This window comes from Apodemus sylvaticus, chromosome 21 (genome assembly GCF_947179515.1).
Source record: "Apodemus sylvaticus chromosome 21, mApoSyl1.1, whole genome shotgun sequence".
NCBI lineage: Eukaryota > Metazoa > Chordata > Mammalia > Rodentia > Muridae > Apodemus > Apodemus sylvaticus.
Window position 1 is genome coordinate 18,787,681 of NC_067492.1, and position 23,878 is coordinate 18,811,558.

At 41.4% G+C, this 23,878-nt stretch overlaps 1 protein-coding gene and 1 non-coding gene across 4 annotated transcripts in view; both read left to right on the forward strand.

Moving 5' to 3' along the window:
• Window positions 1–23,878, forward strand: part of Sf3b3 (splicing factor 3b subunit 3) — a 36,537-nt gene that overhangs the window by 4,712 nt on the left and 7,947 nt on the right. For all 3 annotated transcript variants that reach the window (XM_052166170.1, XM_052166171.1, XM_052166169.1), the window contains exons 4-17: window positions 414–586; window positions 1,092–1,233; window positions 2,671–2,783; window positions 3,958–4,095; window positions 4,921–5,024; window positions 6,704–6,869; window positions 7,638–7,733; window positions 10,839–10,911; window positions 15,930–16,081; window positions 16,507–16,662; window positions 17,767–17,922; window positions 18,608–18,751; window positions 19,357–19,479; window positions 20,223–20,377. In XM_052166170.1, coding sequence (XP_052022130.1) covers window positions 414–586; window positions 1,092–1,233; window positions 2,671–2,783; window positions 3,958–4,095; window positions 4,921–5,024; window positions 6,704–6,869; window positions 7,638–7,733; window positions 10,839–10,911; window positions 15,930–16,081; window positions 16,507–16,662; window positions 17,767–17,922; window positions 18,608–18,751; window positions 19,357–19,479; window positions 20,223–20,377 — 1,891 coding nt within the window. The remainder of the gene's footprint in view (window positions 1–413; window positions 587–1,091; window positions 1,234–2,670; window positions 2,784–3,957; window positions 4,096–4,920; window positions 5,025–6,703; window positions 6,870–7,637; window positions 7,734–10,838; window positions 10,912–15,929; window positions 16,082–16,506; window positions 16,663–17,766; window positions 17,923–18,607; window positions 18,752–19,356; window positions 19,480–20,222; window positions 20,378–23,878) is intronic.
• On the forward strand, window positions 3,694–3,781 carry LOC127672269 (small nucleolar RNA SNORD111). The gene has a single exon (XR_007974921.1). It is a non-coding gene; the product is annotated as a small nucleolar RNA SNORD111 (small nucleolar RNA).

A 23,878-nucleotide genomic window follows, 5' to 3' on the forward strand; every position in this document is an offset into this window, starting at 1 on the left:
AGCCACTGGGCCTAATTCAGAGAGGAGTTAACAGACTGATTGGGTATTTTCACATCTCTAGGTGTACCTTAAAATCCAGGGAACCTTAAAGATTCCTTAAGAATTAGAGGGATATTGAGATGTTTGTTTGGGGGGGGGGGATTATAGTGATTTTTGTTGTCTGATAACAGTAGAGGGCAGTGTATTTGTACAGTTAGTGGTGACTGTTAATGAAATTTTTTTTTTCTGGTTTTGTTACTATTTGTGAAGTTAAAAACGAGCAATACAAAGCAAAAACTGCCAAACAATTTTTTTGTTCTCATTTTTTCTCAGTTTATCTCATCTTCAACAGATGGTTAATAACTTTATTAAGAATAAACATCTAGGTTTCTTCTTTTCATGTGGAAATTTGGTGTTTTCATCTTCAACAACAGGTGCAATTGAGAAGCAGAAATTGGTATATATCTTGAACAGAGATGCTGCAGCCCGACTTACCATTTCATCCCCCCTGGAGGCCCACAAAGCGAACACTCTGGTGTATCATGTGGTTGGAGTAGATGTGGGATTTGAAAATCCTATGTTTGCTTGTCTGGAGATGGATTATGAGGTACCAAGGTCCTCCCTCCCCCTCCCTCTCTTCTTTTCTCCTTCCCTGTTTTAGTCATCTCAGATTTTTTCCTAAAATAATTTATTGTGTATGTAAATCTTAAAATCACTCTTGTTAGTGGGTCTTTTTCATGATATTAATGCTTTACTGAAAATCTTTGGTGCATTTGACTATGTAGTATTTGATTTAAAATGACTGGTCTGGACTGAGATATTAAGAGGAGCTGCGTGAGAAAGGCAGAGTTATGTTTCGGTTGGGATGGGGGTTGTCTGTTTAAGGGAAGTAGTAAAAGGCAGAGCAGGCTACTTCGTTGCTTTGGACAAAGGCAGCATTCTCGAGTAGTGGCATCCCTGGGTCCAGAATAGAGACTTCGATCTTGTGGTTCTTGTATCATAAACATTGTCAAACTATTTGTAATCTGTGAGCCTTTACTTCATTGTATGTAAAGTCCTGATATTCTTTCCAAGAATAAAACTTGATTAGTTTTTGTGGCACTGTCTTACAGGAAGCAGACAATGATCCCACGGGGGAAGCAGCAGCCAATACCCAGCAGACGCTTACTTTCTATGAATTGGACCTTGGTTTAAATCATGTGGTTCGGAAATACAGTGAACCCTTGGAGGAACATGGCAACTTCCTTATTACAGGTACTTTTCTGCAGTGCTTCTTTGTGCCTTTTGAGGGGAGAAAACCTACTTACTTTGGGTATTTTGCTTGTGTGCATGTTTATAGAGACCAAAAAAGACATTGGATTCCTATGAACTGTAAATACAGACCATCATAAGGTACCATGTGGGTGCTTACCATATAGGATTTGGATAGGATTTGTATCATGATTTCGTTGTAGTAAACCTAATGTCTTTTTATTTATTTATTTATTTATTTATTTATTTATTTATTTATTGTTTCAATGTTTTAGACAAGTTGTCATTCTGTAGTCCTCTTTAGGTAGTCTGAGATGACCTCGAACACAAGGCCGTTCTGGCCTCAGTCTCTAGTGCTGGAATTACAGATGTTAGCTGCCATACTAGGCTTCTGTTTTTCTTGAACTTAAAGATGGTAAAGAGATTTTTTTTTTTTTTTGTAAACAAAAAGGCCAGGTGCTATGCTTGTCAATTCCAGCATGGGATCTCTGAGTTGGAGACCAGCCTGTCTTAGAATGAGTTACAGGTCTTGAGAGGCAGAAGGATTTGGATCTTACTGTGTTTGAGGCCAGCTATGGGTATACATGAGACTCCTGTCTGAAAGGGGGGGGAAATCAAAATACATTTCATTAGAGACTAGTAAAATAATAAAAGCTACTTATTTAGAAGAGTAAAGCTATATGAGACTATATAGCTTTCTGTGAATATCAGATTTGAGGGAAGGACCTGGAGACACAGCTCAGCAATTAACGAGCACAGGCAGCAGGCCCCCCCGAGGATACCACCCACCCCACCCTACCCACCCACTCACCCACCTGCCCACTCCCTGAGGTTCAGGGTAGGATTTTACGGACAACTTTTAAATGGGCCTCATGCTTATATGGCAAGCACTCTACCAACTGAGCCCGTTTTTTGCTTTTTGAAATTTTCTCATATTCCTCAGGCTTCAGGATTCACTATGTAGCTAAAGGTGGCCTTGAACTCTTGATCCTTTGTTCTCCCAAGTGCCCAGATTATACATGGAAATTACCATGCTTGGCCTTATTTTAATTTTTTAGAGACAGGATCTCATATAGCTCAGACTAGCCTCAAACTCACTCCCTAACTGAAGATCACTTTTTTGGGGGTGAGCGGGGTTCGAGACAGGGTTTCTCTGTGTAGCCCTGGCTGTCCTGGAATTCACTCTGTAGACCATGCTGGCCTAGAACTCAGAAATCTGCCTACCTCTGCCTCCCAAATGCTGAGATTAAAGGCGTGCGCCACCATTGCCCAGCTATCTGAAGACCGCTTGACTTTTAATCCTTTCGCCTCTGCTTTCCAAGTACTTGTGTTAGAGGTGCATGTCAGAAGAAACACTTGGTTTTCAGAATCAAGTGGGAAGGAGAACAGTTGAAAATAAAAGCAGCTCAGGGTAGTTTATGCTTTCTTCCCCTTTCACAGTTCCTGGAGGATCTGACGGTCCAAGTGGAGTACTGATCTGCTCTGAGAATTATATCACCTACAAGAACTTTGGTGACCAGCCAGACATCCGATGTCCAATTCCCAGGAGACGGGTAAGTTCGCCGTAGAGCCACCAATTGTCCAGAAAATGAATTAGGTTTTTGTTTTTAATGATTAGTATCTTCCTCTCTTTTACATTATTTGTGTGTGTGTGCGCGTGCATGTGTGCATGTGCCATGGCTTATACGAGGTTGGAAGAGAAGCATCAATTTGTCCTTCCATCTTGAGGGCTGTGATCGAGCTCAGTGTGTTAGCCTTGGCAGCATGTTTTCTGCTGAACCGCCTCACCAGTGTAATCTCTTAAACTGTTTGTTGCAAAGTTTGAGTTATTTGGAAAAAAATGGTGGTTTTCTAAAACTGCATTTTATTTAGTTTTAACTGTATTTTTTAAAGGGGAGATTATTAACATTTTTGGAGTGCAGGGCTTTGTGTGTGCTGTACATACTACCCAAGTTATCACTTTATTAAGGTGGTACCTCCTGTTCACATCATTGTGAGGGTACAGACTATGATGATTTTTTTTTCTTTTTAGATTGTAAATATTCTTTCCTTTGCAGTCTGTTCATTCTGTAGATACATTATCAATCTGATTACTGAGTCATTTCTTATATTGTTGCTCCCTCAACTACGTATTTTTAATATTGTCTCTGGATTAAACCTTGTAGGTTAAACTATAAAATTTAATCTTGATTAAAAACATTGAAATCAGCCTGTTGATCAGACATTTACTTAGCATCTAATTGCCAGGAATTTGTATTAGGTATAGAGCAGTGAAAAGGTATTAAAACGCATAATAAGTTTACTTGCAGAAATACTTTCTAAAATATTGAAAACATTTAAAAACTCCGCACCAGGCTCATTTCCAGGGGAGCGGGGACTTGGTGTTGTACAGGCTGGTGGTGATGGGTGGTTCGCATGGCGGTGTGGATGAGTGTGCTTTTTTTATTTTTAAAATTTTAAGAACAGCCTGAAATGATGACTCTTTAATTCATGTCTCTTCTCTGACATTCTCCTCTGGAGATGAATTTTGCCTAAGGATCTGATCAGGCTGCAGAGTGGAATATTAGCTGTTTCTTGGTTACTGGGGGCAAGTTTCAGTTATTAGCAGCTATTGTGGGCAATATTTATATGTTAGCTCTTGAGTACTCTGTATAGTTCCTTTTGGTAAAGGATGAATTCCAGAATACTGAGTTGCTTATTTCTAACATGTTGACCATGTCTTGCCAGAATGACCTGGATGACCCTGAAAGAGGAATGATTTTTGTTTGCTCTGCCACCCATAAGACCAAGTCCATGTTCTTCTTTTTGGCCCAAACAGAGCAGGGAGATATCTTTAAGATCACTTTGGAGACAGATGAAGATATGGTAAGTAGACCATGAATGGAGGAGAGTATCTATTTGCTGTAGTCTATTTTGGTTTTTAATTTGAATATAACCTAAAACCTTTGTCTAAGGTATCAGCTGTTTATGCAGGTAAGATTTGCAAAGCTGCTTTACTTTTTTTGTTATTGTTTTGGTTTTTTGAGATGGGTTTCTTGGTATAGCCTTGGCAATTGTAGCTCTGTGGACTAGGCTGACCTAGAATTCAGACATGTGCATATCCCTGTTGCTGAGTACTGGGATTGAAGGTATATGCCACCACCGTCTCCGAGACGCTTCACATCTATACCTCTTAACATCCATACATCATAACTTTTCCCTGAGCTAAGATAGGGAGCAAGTGCAACTGATTCTCAAATGAAAAGGAGGACTTTCACCTTATTTTACATTTCAGAAGAGAAAATGGGGTGGAGAGTGAATCTGGGGGAGAGGGCTGGGGGAAGCTGGGAGGAGGGGAAACTGGCTGGGATGTATGGTGTGAGACTAGAATTGACTTTCAATGAAAAGGGGGGGAAAGTTAGAAACTTAGATACTTTAGAAAGTGGTTATCATTGGGTTTGAATTTGGGTTTTCGCATCCTGGCTAACAAGTATCTGGTCTTGTAAAGCCACTTGAAAAGCCATGTTTAAGCGTTCTTTGCCATGCAGGCTCAGTCTAACGGAACTGAATGGAAAGCAGAAAGAGCAGTAGAGCACATTTAACCCTCAGCCTAGCCGCACTGTCACTTGCTCACCTGTCCCCGTCTGACAGACAAGAGGGGCCTTCTGTGGCTGAGCTGCACTTGCCTATGTACCCGTCTTTCTGTTCCAGGTTACGGAGATCCGCCTCAAGTATTTTGATACTGTGCCAGTTGCTGCTGCTATGTGTGTGCTTAAAACAGGCTTCCTTTTTGTGGCGTCAGAATTTGGAAATCAGTGAGTAATCCTTTTAATGTCCTAGCTTACCACTATAACCCCCAGGTTACCACAAATAGTAAAAGGTAGCAGAACGGAGGTGTGGTTTCAGAGTTGGGGAGCTTTTTACAGAACAGTTGAGGTTTTTCAGAATAAATATTGCTCTCATTTTCTCTTTGAATTCATTTTTCCCTATTTCTCCCCCTACCCCCCAGGGTTTCTCTGTGTAGCTCTGGCTGTCCTGGAACTCACTCTGTTGACCAGGCTGGCCTCGAACTCTGAAATCCGCCTGCCTCTGCCTTCCAAGTTAAAGGCGTGCGCTACCACTGCCCAGCTCCCTGTGCCTTTTTTCCACTGCATTATCTTTTTTATGGGTGTTTAGAGTTATTTAAAATTACTTGTGTGTGTGTGTGTGTGTGTGTGTGTGTGTGTGTGTGTGTCTGTACTGAGTGCATGTCTGTGCACCACATACCTGTAGAAAGTCAGACAAGACATTTAAAACTGGAGTTCCAGGGGTTGTGAGCTGTCAAGATAAGGATGCTGGGAACCAAACTCAGGTCCTCTGCATGAGCAGCAAGCACTTTAAAAGACCACCCACCCCAGGTCATTCCTCCAGCGCCATTTTGGTGTTAATTTTCATTGTTAGCTTCCTTGACTGTAGTGGCTTTAATTACTACCCTGAATGTCTGTAAGTATGTTGGCATGGGCTGAGGCAGGAGGATCTCAAATTTGAAGCCAGCTTGGGACTGCATAGTGAGATGATTTTTCTAAAGAACAATAGATTTTCTTTCTACATGTGCTCTCCTGTACAGACCTATAGTTGAAGTTCCTTAGTACCCACACTGTCTTCCTATATCATCAGTGTGACTTATTCAATATTTTTGGTTAATGGACCTCTTCTAGTGACTTGTGAAATCTCAATTTATTTTTCCTCTACTACTTTTAGTCAAGTGTAATAGTTCTAGTTTTACTTCCTACAGTGGTTCTAATCTAAACTTAATTTGATTTCCTTTCCTGCAAAATCCAATCTTTATAGAGTCATCTCAACAAGATAGGACATTATCTTATTGATAACTGTATCTCAGTATTAACAATCTTTGGATTTTCATTGCCATATGGAAGAAATCTGAACTATAATGACCAATGTAAGACCAGTATCCACAACTCCAAACCACTTGTAAATGAAGGTTCTTGCCAGTTATCTACTAACATGTCCTCAGATCACTTTACTGATCTGAGCTCAATTTTCTCATAATCAAAATATAGATATTTCTAGAATTTTATGCTATTTATGCATTGCCTCCAGGGGAAGTGTGGTGGGTATGGACATCAATGTCAGGTCTTCACCTTATTTTCTGAGACATACTATTGCATGGAATCCGATTCTGTGTAGGCTGGCTAGCAGTAAGCTCCAGGGATCTGGGATTGTCTCCCTAGTTCTGGGATTAGGATGGGCACTGCTGCACCCTGGTTATACCTGGGTATTGGGACTCTGAGCGTAGGTCCCCGTGTTTGTGTGTCAAGCACTTAGCCAACTGAGTTATCCCCAGCCCACACTCTGCTCTACCTGCCGTTTCATCTCTCCCTTTGAAGTTTATACAGCTAACTGCTATCACATCCCATTCCAAGCATACTGAAGTCTGTGCTAAAATTGTTTCTGCATAACCTGTGTGAAAGAAAACCTTGTGTGCTTTCCCCAGTTACTTATATCAGATTGCCCATCTTGGGGACGATGATGAAGAACCTGAGTTTTCGTCTGCCATGCCTCTAGAAGAAGGAGACACATTCTTCTTTCAGCCGAGACCACTTAAAAACCTCGTGCTGGTGGATGAGCTGGACAGCCTCTCTCCTATCCTATTTTGCCAGGTGTGGCTTTATTCAATCACTTCTCTACTCTGCCAGCCAACTACTATTAAATCTGAAATGTCCTGATTTAAAGTTTTCCTCAAACTGAGATGGAGTCTGAAGACAACTTATCTGTGAAATCATCACTATGGAAACCTAGGAGATACATACAGAAGTTCGGGGACTAAAACCTATTGATTTATGAGGGGTGTTTGTTTTGAGACAAGACAGTCTTACTCTGTCTAGCTCAAATCTAGTCTTGAACTCATTATCCTCCAGCCTCAGCCTCCTGACTGCTGGGATTAGAGGTGTGAGCTGCCATGCCTGGCTGATTGGTGAGGCTTGAGTTCAAGACTGTCCTGGTGCAGTTACCTAGGAGCTGGCTAAGTACATCATGTGCATGTATGTGGGTGTGTAACTAATAATCTTTTTTTAATTTTTTGTTTGTTTGTTTTATTAGATTTATTTATTTCATGTATATGAGTACACTGTAGCTGTCTTCAGACACACCGGAAGAGGGCATCAGATCTCATTACAGATGGTTGTGAGCCACTGTGTGGTTGCTAGTAATTGAACTCAGGGCCTCTGGAAGAGCAGTGGGTACTCTTAATCACTGAACCATCTTTCTATCTAGTTTTTAATTCTTTTTAAGTGTGGAATGCTGGGGCCTTGTCTCTTTTTCCAGTCAGTAGCCCTTAAGTAACTTTAAATCAGAGAACGGTTTGTACTCTTGTAATTGTGCTTAAAAATGTAGTATAAAAGAAGTTTTTCTTCTTGTCATCTGTGCAGATAGCCGATTTGGCCAATGAAGACACACCGCAGTTGTATGTCGCCTGTGGTAGGGGGCCCCGGTCATCCCTGAGAGTCTTAAGGCATGGACTTGAGGTAAGATGGGAATTCTTCTGTTCTCTTACAGTGGGTGTCAAAGGAAGCCAAGCACAGAAGATTAAACAGGCTTACTTTGAATAGATCAAAGAGAAATTACTATGAATAAAAATGTACTTTATCTTGTCCCTGAAGTTTATGGAGTTTAGATTACCTGTTCCTTAGCTTACTAGTATGGTAGTTCAGAATCACTCCCTCTCACATCTTGGCAGAAGTAAATAATACTTTCTGTGACCATTTGTGATTGGCAAGCTATTGTCTGTCTTTAATTAATTTTTGTTGAAAATATATCAAGATGACCTTGGTTTTAAGTCTGGCTTTACTAAGTAGCTGTTTTTAAGATTTTCTGTAAAATTGAGTTAATTATGGTATTTGTTGTCTGGTTGAGATAGCTTAAGTTATAGTTATAAAAATCTAGTTATAAAAGTGGACACGGTGTATGTAACTTGAGCCACATTAGGCAGAAGTAGGATTTTTTTAGTTCAAGCCTAGTTTGTTCAACATAGGTGTTATTTTGAAAATACAGATAGAGTTTATTGAATGTTTGTAAATACTATTTTGGAAATCTGAAAATATTTTCACTGCCAAAATAGTCAATATTTCACTAAATTTTGAGTGTCCTTCATCAAATTTAAAACCAGTATGTGTGTCTGTTTGCTTTTCCTCTTTTTCTTTTCTTCCTGTCTTCCCCATTCTCTGTTTCTGGTCCCTCTCCTTTCTTGTCTTCCTTCCTTCCTTCCTTCCTTCCTTCCTTCCTTCCTTCCTTCCTTCCTTCCTTCCTTCCTTCCTTCCTTCCTTCCTTCTATATAGCCCTGGCTGTCCTGGAACTCACTCTGTAGACCAGCTAGCCTCAAACTCAGAAATCCGCCTGCCTCTGCCTCCCAGAGTGCTGGGATTACAAGCATACGCCACCACTGCCCAGCTTCTTGTTTGTTTTCAAGACAGGATTTCTGGTTTCTCTGTGTCCCTTGGCTGTTCTGGAACTCACTCTGTAGACCAGCCTGGCCTCAAACTCGAGATCTACCTGCCTGTGCTTTCTGAGTGCTAGGATAAAAGGCATGTGCCATCACCACTCAGCTTTTTTGTTATTTTAAAAGAAAAAGTCTGTTCGAGGCCAGCCTGGTCTATAGAGTGAGTTCCAGGACAGCTGGGGCTATACAGAGAAACCCTGTCTCGAAGAAATGAAAAAAAAAGAAAAATTCTTATTGAAACCAGGACTGGCAGCAGATAGAATAGTTCCACTGTGTGAGCCTGCATCCAGGGAGCCAAAGGTTTGATTACTGCTCATTTGCTCATAGTGAAGATTTGATACATCTTACTGTTTCCTCAATAAAAGGAAGAGTGCTTTGTTTAGTGTAAGATAAAACATTCCATAGTTGCTTTTTTTCTTTAGGTTTATTTATTTATTTATTTATTTATTTTATTTTATTTTATTTTGGTGTTTTGGATTTGGTTTTTTCGAGACAGGGTTTCTCTGTATAGCGCTGGCTGTCCTGGAACTAATTCTGTAGACCAGGCTGGCCTCAAACTCAAAAATTCGCCTGCCTCTGCCTCCCAGATATTATTTTTTTATGTTTATGAGTACGCTCTAACATTCTTCAGACAGACCAGAAGAGGGCATTGGATCCATTACATATAGGTGGTTATGAGTTACCATTATTATATGGTTGCTGGGAATTGATCTCAAGAACTCTGGAAGAGCAGCCAGTGCTCCTAACCTCTAAGCCATTTCTCCAGTTCTGTGGTTGCTTTTTAATGCCTTGCCTTCTGTCCTTATAACTTTATAAGCAGAGCTCTTGTTGTATTTTGAAAATAATTCAAAATTTTTGATTTTTGACTGTTGTCTTACTTGAATAAAAACAAAGTTTTCTATTTGACATACTTGACAGTTAAGTTTTACTGATGAAGTTTTTGTGTTCTACTGTATACTTGGAAACTCTAAATGATAGTGCCTTGAGTTAATATGCTCTTTCTATAATATATAGTTAAATAATACTGTGCAGCTGGGCGGTGGTGGCGGCGCACGCCTGTAATCCCAGCACTCTGGGAGGCAGAGGCAGATGGATCTCTGAGTTCGAGGCTAGCCTGGTCTACAGAGTGAGTTCCAGGACAGCCAGGGCTACATAGAGAAACCCTGTCTCCAAAACGCCAAAGCCAAAAAGCCAAAAAAAAAAAAAAAAAAATTGTACTGTGCATTAAGCTATCTACTTTGTCTCTGGGTCATTTAAAAATATTTAACAAAAAAAATCCAAAGATAATAAATACAGAGATTGTGTCTAATCCTCTATTGACTGTCCTTAAGGAATATCGAAGTGGGGCTGGAGAGATGACTCAGGGGTTAAAAGCATTGACTGCTCTTTCAGAGGTCCTGAGTTCAACTCCCAGCAACCAGATGGTGGCTCCCAGCCATCTGTAATAGGATCTGATGCCCTCTTCTGGTGTGTCTGAAGATAGCTACAGCATACTCATATGCATAAAATAAATCTTTTTTTTTTTTTTAAAGGAATATGGGGGGGGGAACTTGGTTTTTTGTTTTAAAGATGTATTCATTTATTTTATTATATGCAAGTACACTTCAGACACCCCAGAAGAGGATGTCAGATCTCATTATGGAGCCACCATGGGGTTGCTGGGATTTGAACTCAGGGTCTTCGGAAAAGCAGTCCATGCTCTTAACCGCTAAGCTATCTCGCCAGCACCCACCCACCCCACCCCACCCCTTTTTTTTTTTTTTTTTTTTTTTTTTTTTTTGTCTAACTGAATTTAGAGAAAGCAGTGATGTAGATCTGTTTACTCATTTCCAGCAGTGCCTGCTTTTGCTTTTGCTTGCTTGCTTTTTTTGATATAGGCATTCCAAAGAAAGTATAAGTTTGGCTGTAACACTTGTACCTTCTGTGTGTTCCATGACTTTTTCCTGAAGTCTGTCATGGGTCCTGCCAGTGCCTGCAGTCTGGATTGTAGGTTCTTTTTCACTAAGTGATCCAACTCCTTTTCTGTATTGTCCAGTGTGAGGCCTTTGTCTTTGCGGTGTTACTGCCTTGCTTAGCACGGAAGTTGTAGAGTTTCATGTTCACTGGATCTGTGGCTTGCCTCCTCTCTTGTTAGGTGTCGGAAATGGCTGTTTCTGAGCTCCCTGGTAACCCCAATGCTGTCTGGACAGTCCGTCGGCACATCGAAGGTAAGTGTCCCTTTTCTTATAGTCAAGATGGGGCCTGGGGCCATTGCCATGAACTCAGAAACTGCATTCCTACGTCTGTATTGTTTCATCTAGTACCACAAGCCAGACACTTCTGGCACAGCACATTTTTTTCCTGATCAGGGTACCTTCCTTTACCAATGCTTTTTCTGAAAGTAGATAGAGAGGATATAAATTGACTGCATAAACATTTCAGATTGTTGAGCTGCCTGTGTGATTTATAAACCTGCTTTTCATCTGTGTATGTTCTAAGTAAAAATTGTTGTTTTCTTGTACTTGAACTGTCTTTTCATTGTGGTGAAATCACAATGAAAGTCAAGATTTTAAAGCTTGTTAGTCAGTTCTACTTACACTTAAGAAAAGCATAGATTGAGTGGAGTCAGTTCTAGAGTTGGTAAAAAAAAAAGTTGTGAAGGAGACGGAGTCTGAGTTCTAAGACCTCAGTTTCATCTTTTCTATGAGGACTGGAACTAGAAAATGAGATCTGGCCAGCAAACCAAGCTTTGGCTAGAAAACAGTTGTAATTCTGCCTGAGGTTTGATGTTCTTGTTGAATGAAATGAGCTGAAGGGCACTGGGAAATGTGTAGGAGGGGAATTTACTAGAATACTGCATATTTTTCTGTGGATTTTGTTCTCAGTAGTTTGAATCAAATGTATTGTAGGGGGAACTTCAGGAAATTGGTGGGCTCCTTTTAGCTGAAAAGGTGGTGCCTGGAACTTGGTATGTCCACGATGGCCATGAATTCAAATTCTTCCTGAGTGCTGTGGTGACACATGTGTCACTCTGCCCAGCTTCTAATTTTTAAATAGTTTTTGCAGATTTAGGTTTGCCAGAAGTTACTTATTTTTATAAAGAAAGCAGAATATCTCAAGTAGTAACTCGAAAGCTAATACATCTAAGTAATAGAAGCAGAAAAATGGTCTTCTGAATCCTAATTGAATCTCATTTGACTCACTCTGGTGGGAGCTTACAGTATTGGTTTCTTGTGTGTTGTCATCCTGTATTCATTTAAGGGCCCACTGTCCATTTAGAGTACTTAGCACAGACTTTCTGCCTAAGAGCACTTGTCATGTAAAGGAGACTGGAGTTACTCAGTGGTAGAGTACTTGGCCACTGGGGCCAGATCTTATAGAACCATCAAAAAATAAAAATAAAAAACATAGGTATCCAGCCCCTGTGTGCACTGATGTGGTGAAAGGTACACTCATGCTGCCAGAAGGGACTATATGAGAGGAAACAGACTTATTTAAAGGTGAAGGGAGGTATAGCATTCAGTGATAGGCAGGCTGTTTCTGGTGTGGTGGAACTAGTAGTTGAAACTGTTCTCTGTTAAATGTCAAAACCTAGGTAGCAAATGTTTCTTGATAAGTTTTACTGTTGGTCAATTATCCACAAAAAACATGTTAGGTTTTCTGGTCATTTTCTTTCCAGATCCCCTACGGTCCTATTGAGTGAGCATTCCTCTGTCCACACGTGCCTCCGTCTTCAGGCAAATACTAACCTTGGCTGGTACTTGGTGTTGTATACTACCAATACCAAGCCTTTTTTTCTCTTCCACAGGTGGCTGGTGAAGGTGCTGATTATCACAGGTGTGTACCTACTGCTAGGGTCTACTGTGGGATCTTCTAGGGAGAGGGATAACCTTCACAGAATACCCAGAATACTGAGGCTGCCCTAAGGGTGTCTCTCAGAGGGAACTTTGCAGGTGGATGTCAGTGTGCATCATAGGGACACACATCAGTCTGCTAGCATATCAGCTGGTCTAAGGCAGGAATTAGGCTCTCTGGACAGTTTCAGTTTTATGAAACTGAAAGGACATGTAACTATCAAACCACGACTTCATTCTCCTTCGGAAATATTCATTCCAGATGTACTGACTGAAAGATTAGGTCCTGGAGAAAACATTTTGAGTATGTAGTATTATTAAACTAAGGTGAGATAAGAGCCAGGTGCTCCGAATACCAAGTGTGAATAAAACACAGGAGGCTTGGTCATCTGCACCGGAGCCCATGTTACTGTTTAGAGAGAGCTATTTGTAGAATGATTTAGTAAGGTAGGAAAAGTAAAGCATTCTCTCTCATGGTTGGTTCTATAGTGCTCCATAAAAGGAAAATGACATATAGTGAACTTGACCCTAAAGAGGTGTTTTTGTACCCTGAGAGATTCCTCACTGAGATAGGAAGTACTATTTTTATAAGGCTTACAACCTATAGAAAAAGGCATTGTGAATATAATTCCTAGCAATAGCAATGCCTGAAGCTTGATTTTTGTATTGAATGTCAACTTTTAAAGCCTATAATCTCTCTAAGAGTAATTAATGAGTTTCAGGACTTCATTGCTAGGGAATGGCAATGGTAGAAGTTATAGTGTGGTTGGTATTCAGAGGAGCTGTGATTAAAGGGGATTTTTAAAGCAGTAGTCATTGCTCACTTCCTTGTGGAATTATTTAGCCAAAGTGTGCCTGCTGTTAATTGAGCATTTCCTTTATATCTGAGTAGTCTGGTTTTGTGGCTAAAGGGAAGGTGTAAACATGGGCACCCCTTCTCTGCCCCATTCTCTTAATATGTAAGTAAAAAACTGTATGATTTCTCTTCCCAAGATGCACTCCCTTCCCCTCTCATGTGAGGGAAGACACTGGAAATTGTAACTGGTTAAAGTCCTTTATTAGTTGGTTGTACTTGAGTATTACACAGCTTTGAAGATACCATGTTTCAGTAAATGGGAACATAGGAGATGATGTAGTGTTCTCATAAAAATAAGCAGTTTCTTTATGACATGTCAGAAATTTCCAACTCAAAAGTTCAGAACTGGAGTAAAGTTTTAAGTTTGATGTCATGTTGAGATCAATTCAGGTCTTTCTGTAAGCTATTAGAAATCCATTTATGGACAACTGAATCCTAATTTCCTTTTAAAGTATTTACTTTATAATGTTTGTTATAATGTATGTGTGGGCATGTGTGCCACAGCGTGCGTGTGGAGTTCAGAGGACAACTTTGTGGAGTTGGTTCTCTCCACCCATCTTTATGTGGCCCCTGTGGGTGGAACTTGGATCACCAGGCCTGAACAGCAAGCTCTTTGTGCTGAGCCATGTCACCAGGCCCTAAGGTGTTTTATGATAGCAAGCAGGACTGGACATGTAAAACCATTGTAAATGATGTCTCCAAAGCATTTTCTAATGAATCCAAAGCCAAGTATCTGGTCTAGCACTGCTCTTTAAGGTTTAGAAAACTGTATATTTACTTTATGGGTTATCTATCTATCCATCTATCATTAGAATATGCCTGTTGGGAAAGATCTTTGATTGTTGCTTTCTGCCACCCATGTTGTGTATGTGTATTATTAACTGGAAGTTTTGTTAAACAGCACTTAACCCTTACTGTGTGAAACAATTTCATATCATTATTTCTATTATAAAATACTGATTACAACTCACCAAACTGTATGTCCTGCTAATGGGTCGGAGTCCTGTGTAGGCTATGCCAGTGATATGTCTTCACCCCTACTATAAAGAATGCTGATTAAAGTAGTTTTAATAATAATTTTGGAGTAATACAAACTAAAAATGGTCTTTGATGTGTGTGGCGTAAGTAGGTTAGTCCTGTGGCATTGAGCTCTGACAAGGCTCAGGGCAAGCAGAGCTCTATAGCTGCCAATCTAGTTTAGTGCTTTACTCTGTTGTTATGTCCTTTGTTTAGCTGGTTTCTGGGTTGGGCACAAAATGACACACAAAAGTTGTTTTAGAAATACAAATATAGAGTGGGAAAAAATTTATGAAAGTAATAAATGTACCTTTATTCAGTATGTATCCAGTGTTCTGTATTGTTGACGTAGATAACTCAGAAGTTGTTTTATACTGTAGAGTATGAGAAATAGATGGCCTTTGGCAATGGGGTTGTGCAGGAGATGCTATTAAAATTGCCTTTTTATAGATCTCAGATCTTAGGACTTTGAGAAACTCATTAGTGTTTGTTTTTTAAACTACATTATGAAAAACAAATCCTAGAAGATTGCTCATAACCACTGTGTTGCTAACATTTTTAAACAGTGAGAACTCCTAGAGGTCAAAGACTGACCATATCAACATTCTCCCTTCCCCCATTTCCTGGTTAACTGGCACTCTCTGCTCAGTGGGATTAAGATTCCCAGGCTCCAGCCCTAGAATAACCAAATATATTCAAGCCTCAAGTAGTCCATTTTCTTCACTAAAGATCATATGTTTGCATTAGCTTCCTTTGAAAGAAGTTAGTGCTTGGGTATCTTTTTGGGGGGTTGGGGTGGCTTTTTTGTTGTTGCTTTGGTAGGGTTTTTTTGTCTGTTTATTTGTTTTGAGACTTAGCCTTGGTGTCGTCAAACTCAGAGGTCAACTTTTTTCTGCCTCCTAAGTGCTCAGATTCACAGAGTATCCCACCATACCTGGCTGGTCTTTTTCTCTTAAAATGTTCCTTAAGTGGGCTGGAATTAGGCATTGTTGGCTCAGTTGCCTAATCAGCAGGAAACTCAGTTCCATCTCCAGTACTTTATAAGCAAGGCATGGTGGTATGCCTATAATTCTAGTACTAAGAAAAATAGAGTCAGAAGGGTCAGAAGTTCGACGTCATCTTTGACTATATATTGAGATCGATTCCAACCTGGGCTACATGATATCCTATTAGTCAGCAATTGGCACAAACAGATTTGCTCTAGTTTTTCACACAGTTACTTAAGGTTTTCTTATACTTTTTATTTTTATTTTTATTTTTTTATTATTATCTTCTTGTTACCAAATACCGAAGGAAATACTAGTTTTTCAGACATTCATACTCTGTATTTGGGCATTTCTTTGAGGTTGCTAGGACACTCAGTCATCTTTAAACCATTCTGTTCTGTGTGTGCATGTGTGTAGTGACTGCACAAAGAAGTGTTGTGGAAGGTTTTGAAACTGTTCCGTGTCTCAGCTGCCTTTCTAATGTTAGTAAATTTGAATTCTTTCCTAACAGCTCCTTTGTTTTCTCTTTCCAGATGAGTTTGATGCCTACATCATTGTGTCTTTCGTGAATGCCACTCTGGTGCTATCTATCGGAGAGACTGTGGAAGAAGTGACGGACTCTGGGTTCTTGGGCACTACTCCAACTTTGTCCTGCTCCTTATTAGGAGATGATGCATTGGTGCAGGTGAGCATGCTTACCGTAATCTTCAGCACGCCATGGCTGTCCTTTGCCCGTCGTACTGTTGTTGTGTGGTGTGCTTGAATTCATGTTTCTTCATTCTCACCTTCCAGAAAACCTCAGAGAGGGTCTGATGTTTTAGCAACATAAAAAAGGGGTACTGAGAATTAATTCCTTTCAGCTTTTTACTAACTAAGCAATTAGGAAAGTTTGAAGCATAACATTTCCTCTCTGTTGGTCATTCCCCATCACTGCTTTTCTCATCTTTATCATTAACAAATGGGCTTGGGACCTTTCTGAACTGATGTGGCAAAGCATGAACATTTAAAATAAGCAGCGCCTCAGTTGTGTGGTTCCAGGTGTGTCGGGTGTGAGGATCATTCTGGGTGATGGTCAGATGGCTAGTTAGGTCTTCTCTGACTGACTTGTAGGTGTATCCCGATGGCATTCGACACATACGAGCAGACAAGAGAGTCAATGAGTGGAAGACTCCTGGCAAGAAGACAATCGTGAAGTGTGCCGTGAACCAGCGACAAGTGGTCATCGCCCTGACTGGGGGAGAGCTGGTCTATTTCGAGATGGATCCTGTATGTTTGTTGTGCTGGCCGTGTGTTATTTTCCATTATGGTTCTTGTGGTGGGGGTTCTGATGTTGTGCATTGGTGGTGTTATCTGCATATGTGTCTTATGAATACATGTATTCATTCACAAGAAAGAGAATTGAGAATGAAAGTGTCCACAAGTAAGACAGTTTGGCCCTTTTTTAAAGAACAAAAACTAGCAAATCTAATTCAGATTATAGTTATGAAATCTCTTTTTTGAAGGTCAAATAGCTTGTTTCTTTTGTGCCTCACCCTCATTTTCTAATGAATATTTGGCAGATAGTATTTTCCTCTGTTTCTTTTCCCTTTTTTGTTTTTTTTTGTTGTTTGTTTGTTTTTTAAGAAACGGTTTAATGTAGGATTCTAGGCTAATGTCAAACTCACAGCAGTCCTCCTGTCTCAGCTTCACAAGTGTTGTGATCAGTTATAAGTTACTGTGCCTGATTTTGTTATTTTATATGAAAACATATCCAGAACTTACCTTCTACAAAAATCTCTAGTAGGCTTGAGGTTTTTTGTTGTTGTTTTGACCACGTTTGATTTTACTTTGGTGTTTTTGGAAAGGATTTTGTTTTTGAGATGGTCTAAATTGTCCTTGAACCCCTGTTCCTCTGTCTCCCTTTTGTTTCCCACATGATAGAATTATAGTCTTGCTTTACTGCAGCTGGCTTTGTTCAGGGGTCTCATGAGAACAGATAAATGGTTTTATATATTTGTTCATTGGTCTATGTCAGCTTATATTTATGCCACATCCTGCTTTTTTCCCCCTTTCCCTCTGGGACACTAACCTGTGGAGTTGATTATGGTACTTGAAATGGTGAGATTCTTACTAAAAATCAGAGTGAGGTGTAAAACAGGTGTTAGCAGTGTAGCTCAGTTGGTAGGTCTCCAGCACTGTATAAACAGGCATGTTTGGACCCTTCATAATCCCAGCACTCAGTGTGGGCAGCACGATCTCATGTTCATCCCTGAACATGGCTAATAATGGTCTCAAAAGCAAAAAGAGGAGACTTAACAGCCCATCTTCCCCTAGTTCAGAGCTACAGGGTGAATTACAGCACATAGACCTATTTTGTTTTTCCTCCTGTAGTCAGGACAGCTGAATGAGTACACGGAGCGGAAAGAAATGTCAGCAGATGTGGTGTGCATGAGTTTGGCCAACGTGCCCCCTGGAGAACAGCGATCTCGGTTCCTGGCTGTGGGGCTGGTGGACAACACTGTCAGAATCATCTCCCTTGACCCATCAGTGAGTGGCATCCTTAGTGTTGTGGGTGGGACCTAAGCACCTGGCTCCCTGTGCCTATTGTCTTTCTCTCCTTCTCCCCCTCCCCCTCCCATTTCTTGTCCAGCAATAATCTGGGCACCCAGTTTGGCAAACTATACACTGCTGCCACCTTTGATTCCCATAGCACACTTCAGGAGTGCTGTAGTTTAAGGATGCTGATCTGTGGATCTGTGCATTTCTTTGGCAAAAGGCTTGAATCCCTTTTGTAGTGTGTTTTGTCTGTATTACTCTTGCTTTGCTTGCATGTTTGTATCAGAAATTGTTCAAGCCAGCATGTAGATCCTGGGAGCCCATGTCCTCTGGGGGAGAACAAGTTCTGGAGCCATCAGCTATAGCCAACAACTACTGGAGCCATCTTTATAGCCTTGCCTGTAGTTTAAAATCCCGTGACTGCTGATTGAAAAGGAATTTTACTTCTTAAACGGCCTAGTTGGACTTTCTTACTTTGACCATTATCCACATTGACAAAAAATAAACAAGAGCTTCCCAAAACTTATTCTGAGATTTAGATTTAATGAACATCTGTCTTGGTTTTCTTCTGGGATTTTTACTTTCCTCAAGAAAGTTGCTCCTTTACAGATTTCTGTGAGGGTGTGTTTTTCCAAAATTGTCTCTTACAGCTCTCTTCCCCAACCCCTTCCCTTAGGACTGTTTACAGCCTCTGAGTATGCAGGCCCTCCCAGCCCAGCCTGAGTCTCTGTGTATTGTGGAAATGGGTGGGACCGAGAAACAAGACGAGCTGGGTGAGAGGGGCTCTATTGGCTTCCTTTACCTGAACATTGGACTACAGGTAAGAGGGCCGTCCGTGGGGTGACATTGGTGTTGGGCCTTCTTTGGTATCAGCCTGTTCCTTTATATAGTGTAGGCATTCTTTGCCCACAGTTGTAGATAGTCACCTTAGGAAAATCATCTTCTAGTGCTGTCATAGATTAATTTTTCTCAACACTTAGAACATGTTAGGGCAGCCTGGAAATAGCATGCAGAAAGACAAAGAGTCTTAAATGATTTTGAGGGGATGGGGAGGTGAGATAGGATTTCTTTAGCTCTGTCTGGCGTGGAACTAGCTCTCCAGGCCGGGCTAGCCCCAAACTCTGAGCTTCTCCTGCCTCTGCTTTGTGAGTGCTGGATTTAAAGACATGCACCATCTTCACCTGGCTTACGTGAAATTTTCTTAATGTACAGGAAATGTATATATAGTGAGAAATGGTTTTTGCCAGTAGGTGCTTAGTAACTAGGAGAAAATGAGTGAATTCCTGATTGTTGGGGCTGTGATCTGATTGATGTGGTTTTTGCCACCAAGTCCTATCTTTGTCTTCTACTAAAGTAGCCAAAGGAAAAATCTCACATAAAAGTTTCCATCATAAAAAGGAGTACCTGTTCTTACTTTTCCATTAGAACGGTGTACTGCTGAGAACTGTCCTAGACCCTGTTACTGGGGACCTGTCTGACACCCGCACTAGGTATCTGGGGTCCCGTCCTGTGAAACTCTTCCGGGTCCGGATGCAAGGCCAGGAGGCTGTAAGTAGTAAAAAGACATTTGGATGTTGGTACCACTGTGAACTTCTGACTAATTCACGTAGTAGATTGATGTTAGCTCTGTGGGTGGTTTACTTACAAGGGAAGTTCTGTGTTCTTTCAAGTTTTTTAAGAGATGGTCCGTGCCATGGTACTGTGGCATTATGATGAGGTTCTAGGAATATTGATCCTATTTGAATGTTGATCTAGGGTGGAAAAGGCTGGGACCTTCATCCAGGATTATAGTGATATCATGAGTCTACCTAATAGGAATGAGAACCTTTTCTTCCAAGTTTAGAGATAACATTGCCACTGCTGTGCTAGTTCTTTTTTTTTTTTTTTTTTTTTTTTTTTTTTTTTTTTTTTGGTTTTTTTCAAGACAGAGTTTCTCTGTATAGCCCTGGCTGTCCTGGAACTCACTCTGTGGACCAGGCTGGCTGGGAACTCAGAAATCCGCCTGCCTCTGTCTCCCGGAGTGCTGGGATTACAGGCGTGTGCCACCTCCGCCCGGCTTGTGCTAGTTCTTAAATGTTACCGTATTCACTTCTACAGCTGTCCAACCTTATAATAGAATGTCTGATTTATACTCAAGGAAACAAGTAAGTCTAGAGAGATGTGATTGATAAAGCTTGATTTTTCTGTTTTATTTTTTCCTTTCTAAAATTAGAGGCCAAAGTTGGGTTGTGTGTTGGGTCAGTCTACCATGTCTAAGCTTGTCCAGTCTGATTGGAGCTCTTCCTCCCCAGGTTCTGGCTATGTCCAGTCGCTCGTGGCTGAGCTACTCTTACCAGTCTCGCTTCCATCTCACCCCTCTGTCTTATGAGACCCTGGAATTTGCATCGGGCTTTGCCTCTGAACAGTGTCCCGAGGGCATTGTTGCCATCTCCACCAATACTTTGAGGTGAGAAGATCCTTAGGCTTGGAGCCCAGCGGGAAGGAAGCCTCTGTGCCTAGGCCTCAGCCTGCGCTTCTGTCGGAGTTGAGGAGTTTGGAGGGATGGCTGAGGACAATCTTTCACCAGGAAAAGAGTGCTACAGCTAAAATTTAGTTTGGCTTGGGCTTTTAGAAACTGGGAGCCAAGTCTGAAAGCTTGGCATTGGCTTCTGTTTAGACTTCAGGAGCTAAGTTGTAAAACTAGTCTAGTCTTGCACTTTAAGATTTCTGTTTTCTGGTGAAATGATCATATCCCAGGATTAGTTTTAGAGCAAGTGTTAAATCTGTGGGTTTATCTATAGAATTATATCTTTCTTTTAGCCAGGGTTTCACCATGTAGCCAAGGAACATGTTACATAGACCAGCCTGGCCTCAAACTCATGGAGATCCACCTGCCTCTGCCTACTGAGTGCTGGAGTTAAAGCCTCCTTATTTATTTTTCATGACAGACTCTTACTAGGTAGCCAGTGCTGGCTGGCTTCAAGATCAAATTTCAGGTACTCACTTGGGCGCTCGTGCACTCATACACACACAAAGAAAGCCACTGAACATTCTAGTACTTGCTGTGGGAATCAATCACTTGTACTTTTTGGCTATTAGTAATGATAAATATTTGTCTTAATTCTTTGTGTAAGTGAAGGTTTTCTTTGAAAATTTTTTGAAAGAGTAAATTAGAAATATGGTCACTGTTGTGTTGTTGCCAGAATTACTGCTCAGATATGGGTTTAAGCCAATAGAAAGTCTTTATTGGCCAGCTGGCGACTACACTGGGTGTTTGGGATCTCAGTGTAGCCTGGAGCTGAATTTAAAACTCATCCTCAGGATGAGTTTTTAAAGCATGAAAGCCATGCTCCAGCTTAACAAGAACAACTAGCCAGAAGTAGAACTACAGAAGCCAAAAGGCAAGGTTAGTACATTTAGAGACTTTCCCAGAACTATAGATTTTGGTGGGTTAGGTAGTGCTGTCTGTGTGCTGAGTTTTATAGCCTGAGTGGTACTTTTCCAATCCTATTTGAAGGGACTCTTTGTTATAAATGAGGAATTCTTAAACCTTGAGTCTCTGTTTATAAGAGTTACCATGGACAGAAGCAGACTAGAAGGAAAGGAAGAAAAATCTGTGTCCAATCTAGTAGAGTCAAATACAGCTTCTGGATTGAAGTCTCATTCTTCTAGAACTGGGAACAAGGTGGTTGATCTTGGGGGGTCCTCTGAAACTTAAGGAAGCAGGTCCTGTTGGGGTTGGTATGCAGAAAGGGACGTTATCTCAGGTAGAGGAATAAAGGGTTTGAGATGGGATAGGTGATCCAGGGAGGGACAGCCTCAGGCTTAGGGGCTGTGGGGCTACAAGACTTACCTTGAAGGGTCCCTGTGCCTGGGGGCAAAGGTTAAACTATGTTGATCCGGAGGGGAGAAAAGGACCTATTGCCCATGCTGGTAGGAGATGGACGGGAGTTGGTGGGTGGCCAGAGTGGGTAGCGGCCAGTAAAGTTCCATACGAGGGAGTAGAGGTGACAGAGTTAAGGGGGTGCTGAGGAGGAGATTGGGGAGAGGCAAGGTCTTGTAGGAAGACTATGGGGAAAAGGGGAGGTCTGTTGGAGAGAGCCTGTAGCCTGAGAAGTGTCAACAGCGGGAACTTAACCCGATTGAGGTAAGGTTCTTGTGAGAGTTTGATAGGAATTTTTTTTTTAAGAGGCAGTTAGTTCATTCTGTCTTACCTGAGGACTAGGGATGATACAGGATATGAAAATGCCAAGGGATATTGTGGGCTTTGGATAGGGTTTGGAAAATTTGGAAGATAAATTTAAGGCCATTGTTCAACTGGAAGGAGGTGGGGATTCCAAAGCAGGTAACCATCTCCCAGAGGAGGAGGTCAGAGACTTTCTTGAGTCCTTTTGTTGGTGGTGGAGAATACCCCCACCTACCATTAGAAGGTACCCACCAAGACCAGGAGGTATGTAAAGCATTTATGGGCTGTGGGCATGTGGGTAACATCAAGTTGCCAGTTCATGAAGTTGTCATTCTGATGGGACCTGCAGTGGACAATTCCTATAGCCTGGGGAAACTGGGGGTGGGGTTTTAACATGGCTATGATTTGGCCTGAGTTGATTATTAAGCTTCCTTTTGCTGTAGTAGCCTGAGCTCTTTCCAGCTGGCCTTGTGGGACAGGAACATGTGAAAGGCATATTAAAATCTATGTAGACATTTAGGGTTGTCCTTGCCAATTGGAAGGCAGCCTGTTGATGAGTGGTATGGGCAGGGAGAGCCTGTGCCTCAGTTACTTCAGTGTCACTTGCTGTGGCACAGCTGCTTTCAGGCGACCTTGTGGTCAGCAAAGAGACTCAAATGCAGCCTTAAAGACTGGCTTGAGGTAGCTCCACCTCCATGAATACTAGAGGGGCACCCAGTGCCCAACAATCATCCTTGGGTCCAGGGAAGTGTTTACATGGACCAGAGCTTCACTTTTACCCATTGTTATTGTAAGATGGGGTGCCCAGTGGGCTGGAAAGTTAGTCTGTTGCAGGGATTGGGTCTCATTGGGGCTTAGACTCCCAAGGGGAAAACAAGAAGGCGCCAAGATAACCTACCAAGCCACATGGCACCAACATAGGGATTCACTATTGTTAGGGTTTTGTGGCAGAAGGAAGGATGCCTTGGTGGATTGGGGCCAAAGAACACACACCGCAAATACTTGGGACGTGTAACAAACCTTGTGTGAGAGGTTTATTGGGGGAGGTTTCTGGAGGCTGCCTCTGAGCGAGCGGGGAGGAATAAAGAGGACAGACCATGAAGGCACTGGCTTATAAAGTGGTGCAGCACACGGGAGAATACACAGCTCGTGGTGATGATGGAAATATGTCGCGTTTAGTGGCCACTGTAGCTTATTGCAGTTGTAGTTACTAAACTGGAGATATAAAAGATGGAATTGGGCATTCCAACATGTTCAAATGTGCCTTTGTCAAGTGTAGCCCAGGGCTGGAAAGATAGCTCAGTGGTTAAGAGCAATAGCTGCTCTTTTAGAGGACCTAAGTTCAATTCCCAGCAACTACATAGTGGCTTACAGCCATCTGTAATGGGATCTGATGCTCTCTGGCATGTCTGAAGATAGTGACAGAGTGTACTCATATACATAAAATGAGTAAATAAGTCCTTTTTTAAACAATGCACTCCAAGAATAGAGTCATGTGAAAATTCTGAGTGCTTATAAAAAAACAAGAGTCTGACCTCAATTTCTTCAGAACACAGAATTCTTGGAATGTATTGTGTTCCTTCCAGGTGTGGTAGATTGGAGTGAGCTGACTTATTCATATGCCTCTATGGAAGAGCATGGTGTGGCTTGTCCTTTCGATTGAAAACCTTACTCTGTGACTCTTTTTAACCTTCAGGATATAAGTTGTCTGATGCTCTGAATAAAGTTGGTTGTCACATAAGAGTTTAACCTCATTTTTAGGCCCCACTCTCCCAGGTTCGC